General features: G+C 44.2%; 1 protein-coding gene across 1 annotated transcript in view; it reads right to left on the bottom strand.

The window, feature by feature from the left end:
* The window catches only part of LOC147453763 (O-fucosyltransferase family protein), an 87,565-nt gene extending 74,863 nt beyond the window's left edge, over positions 1-12,702 (bottom strand). Inside the window, exon 1 of the mRNA XM_086515854.1 lies at positions 12,479-12,702. Within this exon, the coding sequence (XP_086371980.1) occupies positions 12,479-12,618 (140 nt within the window). The 5' untranslated portion in view covers positions 12,619-12,702. The remainder of the gene's footprint in view (positions 1-12,478) is intronic.
* Positions 12,703-14,031: the final 1,329 nt, after the last annotated feature.

The raw sequence follows: 14,031 nt of genomic DNA, 5'->3' as shown, positions 1-14,031 counted from the left end.
AACTCCCCTCTTGTGCATCCCACTGCACCAGATCTTCGGCCAAGCTGAATTTTGGGTTCCATTTGGAGTAGACTATGCTAAACCAAAAGCATCGAGGTAAAGTTTCACAATCTGAGGAGTATCTGCTAGGTCCTCCTCCTCCATCCACTTCGCATCAAGTGCAGGATAATTCTTGAACTTAACCAAGAACCGCCTTCGGACTTTACCCTTATTCTTCGTATCCTTATGTGCCAAAATCTGTTCAGGAACAAGGATCTCCTCGTTTTCTTCCACTTCGGGTTGCTCATCAGGCTCCCCATCATCAAGCACATCACCTTTAAAAGGTTTCAAGAGATTCACATGAAATGCATTGTGAATCCTCCAAGTATCTGGCAGTTTCAGTCGGAAGGAGACTTCATTTATCTTTTCAGTAATCTGGAAAGGGCCGTAGTATCGCATACTAAGCTTTGGAAAAAGCCTCTCCTTTCCCTTGTTCTTTCGTAGGCGTGTCTTCTCAAAACGTAAGAGCACCCAATCATCCTCCTTCAATTTCATGTCGCGACGATGGCGATCCGCCTCCTTTTTCTGTCGTTCTTGAGACTTCTGCAAAGTCTCGCGAACCTTGGCAAAAGCCGTATCCAGATCTCGCGTATATTCATCCGCTTCAAAGATCTTATCTTTCGTGCTCAGGAAGGGTGGAACCTTTGCAGCACCTTCAACAATCTCAAATGGCGCCTTCCCCGTCGACGAGTGTATCGTGTTATTGTAGGCAAATTCCACCAAAGGTAAATATCTTTCCCATTGAGTCTTCTGATCTGAGATATAAGACTTCAATAAATCTAGAACCACTGAATTGGCAATCTCGGATTGCCCATCAGTCTGCAGGTGGAACGATGACGAGAACTGCAACCGCGTGCCAATGTTCTCCCAAATTGCCTTCCAAAACAAACTCGTAAATCTGGGGTCTCTGTCGGAAACAATTGTCTCAAGCATGCCATGTAATCTGAAAATCTGGGCCACAAACAGTCTCGCTAAGTGATCCGGCTTGACTGTTTTCTTCACTGGAATGAAATGAGCCTGTTTGCTAAATCTGTCAATAACAGTCCAGATACCATCGTGACCACTCTGTGTTCTCGAGAGATCAAAAATGAAATCCATCGCTATACTTTCCCAGGGGCGGGTGGGTATGGGTAAAGGCTGTAACAATCCCTATGCTTTATGCCTGTTAAACTTGACCTTCTGGCATACCAAGCAACTGTGCACAAACTCTTCCACATCTCTCTTGAGTCTCGGCCAAAAGAAATATCTCTCTACCCCTTTCATGGTGGTAGCAATGCCGCGGTGACCCGTAAAAGGTGGACAATGGCATTCAGTCATAACCTTTTCCCTCAAACTTAAGTGCTTGGCCACCTTCCTTAAACTCTCAGACTTTCTTGCTTTTATCTTCGAGAAAGTCATACTGGTTGGCTTTGTAAAAATTCCTCTTGTTTGCATAAAAGTTTCCGTTGTCAGAGTCTGAACTGTCCGTAGACGAGTCCTCTGTAGAAGTGTCACTCACTGGGCGAGACCTAGATTTCCTTGCATTTTTCTTGCCCTTTCTGAAGCGTTGTTTCTTGCTTCGCTTTTTGCTTTTCCTGTCTTCTTCGCTCGAGTCTGAAGAGCTAGAAGAACTGTCAGAAGAAGAAGAAGAACTGGGTAGGCCTTCAAACTTGACGCGCTTCTTCAGTTTCTTTGCTTTGTCAAATGTCGACTGACGACCCAAATATCCCGGGAAGTTAGTACCTTTGTTTTGCTTTTTGCCGTGCTTTTTGCCTTTCTTTTGCACGTCGAAAAGCTGAGCAATCCGTGCATCAACCACGTTCTCCAGCTCCTTCTCCGTATATTTCTTCGAGGCAGAAGGTTTCTTGAGAGCGGGTTTCGGGAGTGGTGTTGTGGTTCTCTGCCACTCCCTCTGTACCTCTTCCAAAGAGGTCTGGTTCATATATTTTGCCATCTTCGGGTCCTTGGCAAAATTGAGCATCATCTTTGTTGCATCGCCAATCAATTGACGACGCTCCATCTCTCTTTGCTCCGCCTGAGTAGGCCGAGGAGGGCCATACTCTCTGTCTGAATCTTCGTTGTGATCCCAGCCCGCATCTCCAGATGCAGAGGGAGTCGACTGATCATTGCCTGAAGCCATAGGTGCCGCGGAAAAAAAATTCGGGGATCGGATTTCCCGTAGAAGAGAAATCGGCCGGGCTCTGATACCACTATAACGAACTTGGACACTCCAAGTCAAGATTCAACCGCGACAGCACCAAATAACCACTTCAAAACAATTCACAGATCACAATAGATTTGCACTGGCCCGGCGGAGTTCCGTGCCTAGAGATATTGGCCCCAAAGACTGGCGCCCCTTTCGGTATTTCTTTTTGTATTAATCAATCATCAAAGTACAAGAGAGCGGTTAGGGTTTCACTCTCAGACTCTGCGTCCAGATGCTCTGAGAAGTGAGGCCCTCACCACTAATTTAAAGGTTACAAGGGATGCCCAAAAGCAGAGCCCCAAAAGCTTTCAAAATCAAAAGCATCAGTTCTCTCTCTTAGAGAGAGTCTCTTTTTTTTTTAATTTTAAAAAAAGCAAGTTCTCTCTCTTTCATGCAAAAAGCAACGCCCAAAAGCTGCCAGCGCAAATTGCGGCGCAATTTCCGGAAAATCCGTACAACCCTGCCACGTGGCACTGGCGCCAGAAATTAGGGTTTCAGCCAGCAGTTAGGGTTTCCAGAAATTAGGGTTTGCTGCAAATTAGGGTTTCAGCCAGCAGTTAGGGTTTTTAGGAATTTTAGGGTTTTTGGCAGAAATTAGGGTTTCTGCTGTCCACCACATCATCACTTTGTGACAGCCCGTCTTGTGACAATGGTATCAAAGCATCAGGCATGTGCTTTTCTGAAAGCATAGCGGTCCTACCAAAGAGGAGACAGAGAAAGATGGCACTTCCAAAGTCTATTGGAATCTTATTTGGAGTATTTTCGGTCCCGACCCCGGACTTATTACGCACTCCCACCCTTACTTCATCGCGCATCGGGCGCGCTCCCATCTTCACCGCTCATGTCTTACAGGGCATAAGCCAAAAAGAGAAGGATCCAAGATTTGTTTTGAGTCGCTGTTTTTCTCAAAAGCAGTGCCATGTAGATGGTGATGCCTATAGCTACCAAGCCGCACACTCCAAGGACTTGGCAAGCTTTCAAGAAAATTTTTGCCCGTAGTTATATGGTTTCTGACATCTTCCTTCGGAATGCTGTAACGAACTTGGACACTCCAAGTCAAGGTTCTACCGTGACACAGTAGAGATTCACTTCAAAACAATTCACAATCCACAATTGATTCAACACGGCCCGGCGAAGTTCCGTGCCAAGAGGTATTGGCCCCAAAGACTGGCGCCCCTTTCGGTATTTCTTTTTGTATTAATCTGAGTCCAAAGTACAAGAAAGTGGGAGGGTTCTCACTCTCAAACTCTACGTCCAAATGCTCTGAGAAGTGAGGGCCTAACCACGTATTTAAAGGTTACAAGGGATGCCCAAAAGCATCCAATTTTAAAAGCTTGTAAAATAAAGCAACTATTCCAAAAGCTGCCAATTCAGCCAACTAGCGCAAAAGCATGCTTCCGTACAGCTTTGCCACGTCATCAGATTTCTGCTTTTTGCGCCGCCAATCACGAAGGTCCATACGGTACTACCACGTTAGCAGATTTCCACGTTTCATGGGACTGCCCTGCTATACCGGGTCTGCTGCCCCACTCTGGGAGTGTGTCGGGTCATGCCACGTCACCCATTTGTGACATACCCCCCTCTTGAAAGCATTGTAATCGCCCTCGATTACGCCTGCAAAACAAACAGAGGCCATAAACTGTCTTAGCAGACACTAACTGTTAGTACCGATGCACTAGGAAAAACACATCTAGCACATGTACCAATCGACAATCACATCATAGGACATCACTTGACATCACATGACAAATCACATTCATCAATCATTCCAATCTCAGACCATGATTAATCGGCAACATATTTAGCAATCGCATCTAGATCCAATCGGGACCTCATAGATGCCCGATTAACTAATCCTTATTGCTATCATGTCTATGGAGATCTTATCAGACCGAAATGCTGCAGCCATTTCGTCTATCAGTTCCTACAATTAAACAAGTCAAGTACAAATCCGTATCATATTATCAGGAATTCCAAGTCTTAAAAGTCATTACAGCAGAATACTGTCAGCCCACAGTATCCCTAAAACCCAATAGGGATATCAGTGACTCTATTATCAAAAATTGGGGCAATCTGTTGTGACAAAGGAGCGGAGTGACTCCCCTCTTGTGCAAGCCCGCTACACCAAATTCCGCCTAAGCTGAAATCGGGGTTCTATCGGAGTAGACTATGCTAAACCGAATGCTTCAAGGTAAAGGTTCACAATCTGAGGAGTACCTGCCAGGTCCTCCTCCTCCATCCACTTCGCATCCAATGCAGGATAGTTCTTGAATTTAACCAAGAACTGTCTTATCACTTTATCTTTTATCTCTCTATCTTTATGTGCCAATATCTGTTCTGGAACGAGTATCTCCTCGTTTTCCTCCACTTTGAGTTGCTTATCTGGCTCCCCATCATCGCGTACATCGCCTTTAAAAGGCTACAAGAGACTCACATGAAAAGCATTCTGAATCCTCCAAGTATCGGCTAGCTTCAATCTAAAGGAGACATCATTTATCTTTTCTTTTATCTGGAAAGGTCCATAGTATCTCATGCTAAGCTTTGGAAAAAGCCGCTCCTTTCCCTTTTTCTTTCTCAGGCGTGCTTTCTCAAAACGTAAGAGCACACAATCATTCTCCTTTAATTTCAAATCGCAACAATGTCAATTTACTGCCTTTTTGTGTCTTTTCTGAGATTTCTCTAAAGCCTCCCGGACCTTGGCAAAAGCTGTGTCCAAGTCCCTCGTGTACTGGTCGGCTTCAAAAATCTTACCTTTTGTGATTAAGAAGGATGGAACCTTCGGAGCATCTTCAATAATATCAAATGGCGCCTTCCCCGTCGAAGAGTGAATCGTGTTATTGTAGGCAAATTCCACCAAGGGCAAATACTTTTCTCATTGAATCTTCTGATTTATGATATAAGACTTCAATAAATCCAGTACAACTGAATTTGCAATCTCAGATTGCCCCATCTGTCTGCGGGTGGAAAGATTACAAGAACTGCAACCGTGTGCCAATGTTCTCCCAAATAGCCTTCCAAAACAAACTCGTGAATCGGGGATCTCTATCAGAGACAATTGTCTCAAGCATGCCATGGTAGTCTGAATATCTGAGCAATGAACAGTCTCGCTAAGTGATCTGGCTTGATTGTCTTCTTCACTGGAATCAAATGAGCTTGCTTGCTAAATTTGTCACTAACAGTCCAGATACCATCGCGCCCACTCTGTGTCTTCGGGAGATCAAAAATGAAATCCATAGCAATACTTTCCTTTGGGCGGGTGGGAGTGGGTAAAGGCTGTAACAATCCCTGTGCTTTATGCCTGTCAAACTTGACCTTCTGGCATACCAAGCTACTGCGTACAAAATCGTCCACATCCTTCTTGAGTCTCAGCCAAAAGAAGTATTTTTCCACACCTTTCAAGGTGGTATCAATGCCGCGGTGACCCGTAAATGGTGGACAGTGGCATTCAGTTAGAACCTTTTCCCTCAACGGCTATGTAACGCACAACATCATTTTCTTCATCAAGTAGCCATCCCGAATGGAATATCCCGCTCCCCATTCTGTATTCGACCGAATACATGTACAAAACCTGGATCTGTGGCATACTGATTGACCATATCCTCGAAGCTTCTATGGTGTATCGCGGAAATAGCCAGAACCAACGGCTTCCGTGACAAAGCATTCGCCACCAAGTTCTTCTGTCCCTGCACATGGACAATCTGGAAGTGAAACTGTGACAAGATGTTCGCCCACCACATTTACTTATCTGATAGCTGCTTCTGTGACAAGAATAGATTAAACTCTGGTGATCTGTGAAGACCGTAAAATCGGCTCCAAGTAGGTAATGTTGCCACTGAGTAAGAGCATGGATAACCGCCAAAAGCTCTCTCTCATATATCTGTGCTGGCAATTCTGGCCTTGAAAACAATCGGCTCTCATAGGCAATGACATGGTCTCTTGCATTAAGACCGCACCCAGACTACGACTTAGGCATGTCGATCCCTAATCTGTGTTTTTGAAGAGTGGCAGGTAACCCGAGGAAGAAGGGCTTGTCCAGCCTCCCTTGGTTCCTCTTTTCCACTCATTGAGAGCGGACCTTGCACTTAGCGGCAGGCCAATCGAAGTGAGGTGGGAAAAGCAACCTTGGTGTGAGCGCAAGGCTGCCAAGGGGTGCACCCGCAGGAAAGAGTCGAGCTTGGGTAAGAGAAAAGCCTTCTTAAACGCAGATTGCAAGCCAAGAACTCAAGAACCTCACAACCCTCAAGAACTCAAGAACCTTAAGAACCCAAGAACCCCAAGTACCCAAGAACTCAATGCATGGTCATCACCCGAAGCGGAATGGATACTTTGCGTGAAGGTGATGAGAGTGGAGTTAGAGAAGACGAAGTTTCTACACCAGGAGGATTGTTCCCCGATCCTCCCCCATTCAGATTTACGCCACGGATTGCACCAAACCCTATAAAGGCTTTCGTCAAGTCGATAATGGACATGATGCTACAACAAGAGGCGCAACGCGCTGCCTTGGAAGAAAGAAAGGCAGCCATGGAGCTTGAGCGTGAGCAAGCACGCATGGCGGCCGAAGAACAAAGGGCAACTATCAAGCTCGAGCGTAAGAAAGCACGTGAGGCTCAACGCATAGCGGCCGAAGAAAAAAGCGAGCGGCTCTAGATTTAGAGCGGGAGGCGCAGAGGGGTCAACGTATGCAAGAGTTGATCCTACAGGTACTCAACCCCAAGACCAAGCCACTCAAAGAAGCACGTGAATCTTCTCGTAGCACACAGAGGCAACGACTCCAACAATCCAGTCACTGAGAAGTCGACATTTAGTAAGTATAATGGTAAGGTGGATGCTTTTGTGATTCATTCATGGTTGCATCAATTTAATGCTTGGAGGTTTCAAGCATACAACCAAACGCTCCCAAAACATCCCGTTTACGTCGTTCGAAGGTTTTCCAATGTACAACGAAATGCTCCCCAGACATCCCATTTGCGTCGTTCCGAGGTTTTCAAGCATACAACGAAACGCTCCCCAGATATCCCATCTGCGTCGTTCCGAGGTTCAACAATACCAAAACAGCGTTTCTCACTACTCCACCCGCGAGTAAATCACCAAACATTGAAACCAATATTAAAACCAGAGTCAAACAATTCAATCGGCACCAAGACAGGTTTAAAACAGATACCATCCATTTCAAACAAATTCCAAACAAGATCACCAAACAAGTTCTCAGAAGGTCCATAATTGATCTGGTATCCGGTAATTCTCGAACAGATTACCTACTACTGCGGGTAGGAAATTATGATGGAACCATTCTGAGCTTACAAGCAAAGAAAAGCTTTCATTAAGCTTGAGTTCTCTTTAAGCCTACACCCCTTACCCGGTAAGGGAAGATATAGTAGTGCTTTTCGCACAAATGAAGGAATACTCTCTTTACGAGGAAAGGAACAAGCGACGACTACAACCTATGATCAAGGAATCCAAGGAATAAAATCCTAGTTTATTTGATGAGCGGGTTTTGCTCTGAGATTGAGCCAAGGGATCGTTAGGTTGAGCGTCTTCGCTCTAAGGATCTTACAAAGGGAAGGTAATTTCCCAGGCTCACTGAAACTTAGGTACACCTTTGGGTACATGGATAACACACGAAGATGCAGACCTATGCTAAGGTGGGTCATCTACTAATCGAATTTTTTTCTGTTGAACGGAATGAGATGAACCAACTTCCTTTTTAGGATCTCGACGAGAGTTTGTTATACTCTCTTGAGCATCTTTTTGCACGCAAGGATATTCCGACACAAGAATCTATATTTGAGATGTGTTCGGAGAAGGAATTTGAGTTTCTCTACGGAGAAGAGGTTTTCTAATGGTCGTTGATCATTGAGTACGCTATGTGCCTTTACCATTACAGTAGCAACTTTTGGTTGCGGTATACGTTTCTCCATGAGCAAGTGAAGTAGCACTTACACGCTGCTGGAATAAATTCGAACTATTATGTTCGTGACAATATAGTTCGCCAACCGTTTCAAAATGGTAAGAATTACATACGGGAGAACATCCCTGAGAATTAAAGAGGGTTTGCTCTATTGTGAACCAAGTTTGAATGTACGTTCAGAAAATGCTATGGCTAGAATCCTATCTGCCTGAGATTTTGCAAGTCGTCATTGATGCTCGCAAGTGAATCATTTTTTATGCTTTTGTAAGGAAGAGCCACTAATGGGCGTCGGGAAAACAATGCTGGTGGTAATAACTCGCAGGAGGAAAAGATTGGAAGGAAGTGTTGCCGTGCACAAAGAATCTTCGGATTGGAACCGTCCGCCTACGTTGAGTGATGGCCCGGAACAAGAACCTTCTTTAAGGTGATCGCAAATTGTGAAAGAAAGACATCGAGCTTAATGCTCTATGACTTGGGTATTCCCTATGTGGGAGGACACAAGAGGTTTAATACCCTCTAGACTAACAGCGCAGGATTATGCACAAGGACATAGACCTAAATTAATTTTTAGGAGGATGATTCTTCTCGGGATTGAGAAGGTGGAATTGAGTTAACAGATTCTCGGAAAGACACGAATGACGAGTTCTTACATGGCTCGTAAGTTTAATGAATGGTGAAGGATATCCTAGAGGAAAGACATAAACCGGTAAGGTAGTATTGAATTATTAAATTTTTGTTTAATTTAATTTTTTAAGTTCTCTTTTGAGAAAGGACTAGCTCAACTCACCATTGAGCAAGATTTGGAATCTTTTTGGTTTCTCCCCGGCAGTTCAGTTGGACCTCTACAGTTGAGGACAACTGTTTATAAGTGAGAGGGATGTTGCTAAATTGGCTTTATTTGACATAAAAATAATTCTAAATGAATTATTGGATTTATAAGTGAGAGGGTTTTCTCGCTTGGAACACCAGGAAATATAATTCTAAATGAATTATTGGAATTTTAAGTGAGAGGGTTTTTCTCACTGGAGACATCCGAGTACAGAATATTCCTAGTGCATCATTCAAAGTAATGACGGGATCACTGAGAATGGGAATATCTGTGAGGCCACCAGGAACGGGTACTTCTGATGCGTCACATCGGATGGGTGACAGGGAGCATCGAAAAGAAGTATCCGACCATCCGGGAACGGACATCTCTGATGCGTCATAAGATGGGTGACATAGAGCATCGTGAAGGGGATTGTACCGTAAGTTCAGTAGGAAAGGACTAGGTGATGGGTATTCCTGATGCATCACAAGGTGAGTGACGGGTGCATCGGAAAGGGGATATCCATAGTCGAGAGGAAATCCGAACTGGAAAGAGGAATACGCGTAAAGACGCAAACACAAGAATAAAGATGGGCTCTGAGAAGCTTTTCTTTTAAAAAAACGGAATATTTTAACGAGTTTTCCGGGAAGAGCAGACGCTTTCCTACGAGGAATCTATATTTGCATTGCATTCGTGCATGTGGTTGCATCCAGGGACGCCTGGGTAGTGTTGTGAAAAGCATTGTTTTAAACTTAAAAGGTTTTATTGAGTTTTTGGGCAGGTTCATACCAATTTTAAAATATGCCGCCCGCCCACTTAATAAGTAGGCAGCCACTTAGAAAATAAAGCAACAAAACCAGCCAGTGAATTCTCTCTCCCTATTTCGCATAGAACAGCAAAAAAAAAAAAAACGACTGCGATCTCTACGCGAGCAGCTATTCGTGCCATGGCCAAGGAGCTATAAAAGCACCACATGTCCTCACTGAAAAAGGAGTTACCAACGTCAGCAAGAGAAGATTGCCGCCAGATATCGCAAGAGATTGCGAGACTACGAAGCACGGAAGTCGCTTTTCCTGCACAAGAGCGAGAGGTATCTATTGTGGATTCACCATACGAATTGTTGTCGCATGTTTGCGTATGTGTTTGCAGGTACTTCATTGCAAAGGAGAAGCGGGAAGGCTTTGGCCTACGCTTGGAAATTCTCGGAACGGAATTCGGAAATTGTTTGTGGAGTCTCAACTCCGAGTACATACGGAAAAAGGATTGAGAGCTCGTCCCTCGGATTTCCCTTACGGGAAGAAACGACCATAGAGTCAGAGAATTAGAACGGAGGGGTTTTCTCCGGTTCTTGTGCTTGTAAAAAGATTCTCCCTAATAAAGGATTCTCTTAAGGGGGGGACCAGCCCATCTTCTGGTCCCAAGTACCGTGTCGATCTTCTCACTCTCTCTCTCTCTCTCTCTCTCTCTCTCTCTCTCTATGTATTTCTCTCTATATCCTTTGGCTTCAGTATTAAGTGATAAATTCTATTTATCCGAGTATATTTTATATTGTTATGCGCTCCCGTTTGTGACAGTCGCGACAGGGTTTCCATCTTGAAGCTTGCACCAAAATTAGGGTTAAATTTCTTCCATAAGGTTGTAGCCGACTGCAACATGGTCCATGAGCTATTGAACACACAGTGTTCTTCGGTGATGGTAGTCTCAAGACATAGCAATCACACTAGAGCTCCAAGGTTATCGATTCAAGAAGAGATACCTGTTGAGAGATGTCGAGAAATTTGAAGTTGTGATTTGTTAGGGTTTTCGTAGCAAGCATTTCAGAATACCCCACTCTGTCAGAAGCTGTACTCCGAAGGAAGATGTCTGAAGGCATATAACTTCGGGCAAAAATTTTCTTCAAAGCTTGCCAAGTCCTTGGAGTGTGCAGCTTGGTAGCTATAGATATCCACCACTTCATGGCACTCAATCTGAGAAAAACCGTGGCTCGAACAAAAAAATCTTTGATCCTTCTTTTGCAAGTGGTCTCGAGTACTTTAAAGTTTATGGCTTATGTCCTTTAAGACGGAACGATGAAGATAGAAGCGCGCCTGATTGGCAATGGACTAAGAGTGAGAGTGATTGGTATGCTTTCAAAAAAGCACACGCCTAAAGCTCTGATACCACTGTAACGGGATGCGCACACGTGCCAACGGAAAAAGGGTAGACTGAACAACTTTAAGCACTTCAATTAACAACTGAACTGAAAGAGATGCACGACACATGAGGCAAAGAGTGGCGGAGTTCCACCCCAAGAGAGCACTAGCCCCAAACACTGGCGTCTCTTTTGGTATTTCTTTATATTACTTCAACTAGGTACAACTCCCATTATGCTTTGCATCTCCCGTAGGTAGACTTCTAGAGTGAGAGCCCATGGGTCATATTTAAAGGGCTTTGGTCTCTAAAAGCAGTTTACATGAAAAGCTTCAAGTTCTAAAAACATTTGGTCCAAAAGCTAATGCCCAAAAGTTGTCAGCGAGATTTGCGAAAATCTCTACAACTGCCACATCATCAATTAACGCAAAACATTGAACATCCATACGACTACCACATCATCAGATTTCACCAATTTCACGCAAGGTGAAATTCCTGCTTTACTTTAATGTCTTTAGGTCACTTGGGCCCCATCGAACAGGATCCCATAAGTTGGTGGGAACTCCTCTTTAAAAATAGGCCACTCGACAAGATTTGCAGATTGGTAAAACTTCTTCTGCTGCTTCTAAGGTTTAGCCCCCACGGCCGAGATCTGCAAGTTGGCTCCGTTCTTCAACGGCTTGACACGTCAGCAATTTGTGACACTCTGACCTTCACTACTAATGCTTATACCTCTAGAGTCTTGGATCCACAATTGAGGTTTTTCTTCCAATGTTTCCACCTCTTGGTGAAACTGACTTGAATCTATCCCCAACATGCTCCACCCATCTCGCCATTGTCACTGTTATCTTGACATATCTTTGGCATGAGAGCTTGTGCCTGTGACATTTTCTCCTTATTGATTCTTTGCTCAGCTTCCATATGAACTTTCTTTGATCAATAGACTCTGCTTACGTCATATAGGGGGCCCCTAAACTATCTACAAGGTTAGTGATCTCTCTCAACCCAGAGGATACATACATGTACATCATTCTTTCTCATGGGCGGACTTCTGCCTCTAGCAGAAGTTAATAAATCTTTTTTTCTTTCTTTCTTCCTCTGCATCTCTAAAAGGAACTTCGGTATGGATATGAAATAAGCTCAATCCAATTCAGTTAAAAAACAAGCAGCAAAGTCAGTCAGACTTAGAGAAGCCAGGAAGAATGGAGAGTGGGCAGTGTAAAGAGGAGGAAAGGCCATTGTACTTGACTTCATCAAGTCATGACAAATATAGTAGAATGTTATCTCATGACATGTTCAGTATAGGACGACTTCGACCGCGGAAAGGAGGTTAATAGAATCTCTTTCACTCTCTCTCCCATACACAAACACACACTGAAAACCACAGTCTATCCAGACAAGGGCTTACAGGGCATTGGAGGCGATGTGGGTGGAAAATTTGCGAGGGTCTTGTAGCAGCACGCATGCTAAAACCAGCAGCACTAGCACAAGAGCCCAGCTGAAGGTCGAAGGAGCCTTTGAGCGGTTGGACTTGAACCTGTTCGCCATCGCCAACTCGCTCCAAAAGCATTAAGCACACAGCTCTACACTCTCCAGCACGGCTGGCCATGTTTCCATTTTGTTAGATCTAGGTGTAGTTGCCAGCGTGGCGCAATTCTATTCTTATTGAAATGGCAATCATGCCACGTCACAGACAGACGAGGGCGGGCCACCCTCCCCTTTAAGTGTCACGGGGTCCCAAAGCATGGGATCAATGGTCCCAATGGAAAGGCGGGATGGCGATCGATCTGGATCGTTGATCGATTAAAATCTCGGGATCCCGAGTTTAGATTTCTAAAAACTAATCTCGGGAGGTCAGCCTAATCTCGGTACGCCTCGCTTTCCCAGCCAGGTTTTGAACCCTCGTCATCAACTTGGGAGGCACACGTCTTGACCAACACGCCCGCCTGCGCTTCGTTGAAATAGATGTGATTTCACATCTATTTGAAGGTAAACTCGGGATCTCGACATAAAAACTAAACTCGGGATCCCGAGTTTAGTTTTTGTGGACCCCACCATAAAAACTAAACTCAGGATCCCGAGTTTAGTTTTTACCCGTCGACGGCCGAGATTTGCGCGCGCCTTTGATTTTGCACAAGAGCCATTGATCCCATGCTTTGGGGGCCCGTGGCACTTAAAGGTGAGGGCAAGCCACGGCCTCAAAGCGAAAGTTGGTGATGCTGAGGTCAAATGCGCACGGACATTAAATCAAAAAAGAACGTCAAAGTAATCTTTGTTGTCATAAAATCTAATATCTAACTTTCTCAAATGATTTTCTCATATTAAATTGGCCATTTAAAATGAAAAGATAAAAGGAGCAAGAGTCAGAATATTGATATGTGCTATTGGATTTATCTCAATAAGGGACCAAGAGGAGAGATAGTCTATCAAAGAACAATGTGAACTCGATGAAGCTTTAAATGGCATTAGGGTTAGCTTCATTAAGCCTCCAAAGGATAGTTCTAGAGATCCATTGGGCCTAGGATTAATGGGAAAGTCTATTACTAGCTCTAGGTATTTTAGACAATTCAATGTAATCTCTAACTTGCATGGGGAGAGCCCTCCTTATAGGGAGATGAGAGAGAAGACACACACACACATTAGAACTCTCCCCCTTTCACTAAAAGTATAAAGGACACATGTTAAGCACCTAGCTATGTTGCCCCCAAGCAAGCCTGATTCCATTGGATAGCCATCTTGAACAACCAATGAGAATTAAGCATTCTGCTTAAATCTCACTAGATAGCCCACAAAGAGAACCAATAAGAATTTGATTCTATTGGGTAGCCTACCAAGGGGACCAATGAGGGTTGAGCATTCCATGAGCTAGCTTGAATCTCACTGGATAGCCCACCTTGAGAGCCAGTAAGAATTTACCTTTATTTAATTAAATAATTAAGCTATCTTCTCAAAGAGAGAATG

Source organism: Adiantum capillus-veneris, chromosome 7 (assembly GCF_014529385.1).
Source record: "Adiantum capillus-veneris isolate H3 chromosome 7, ASM1452938v2, whole genome shotgun sequence".
Lineage (NCBI taxonomy): Eukaryota > Viridiplantae > Streptophyta > Polypodiopsida > Polypodiales > Pteridaceae > Adiantum > Adiantum capillus-veneris.
This window is presented reverse-complemented; position numbering and strand designations above follow the sequence as displayed.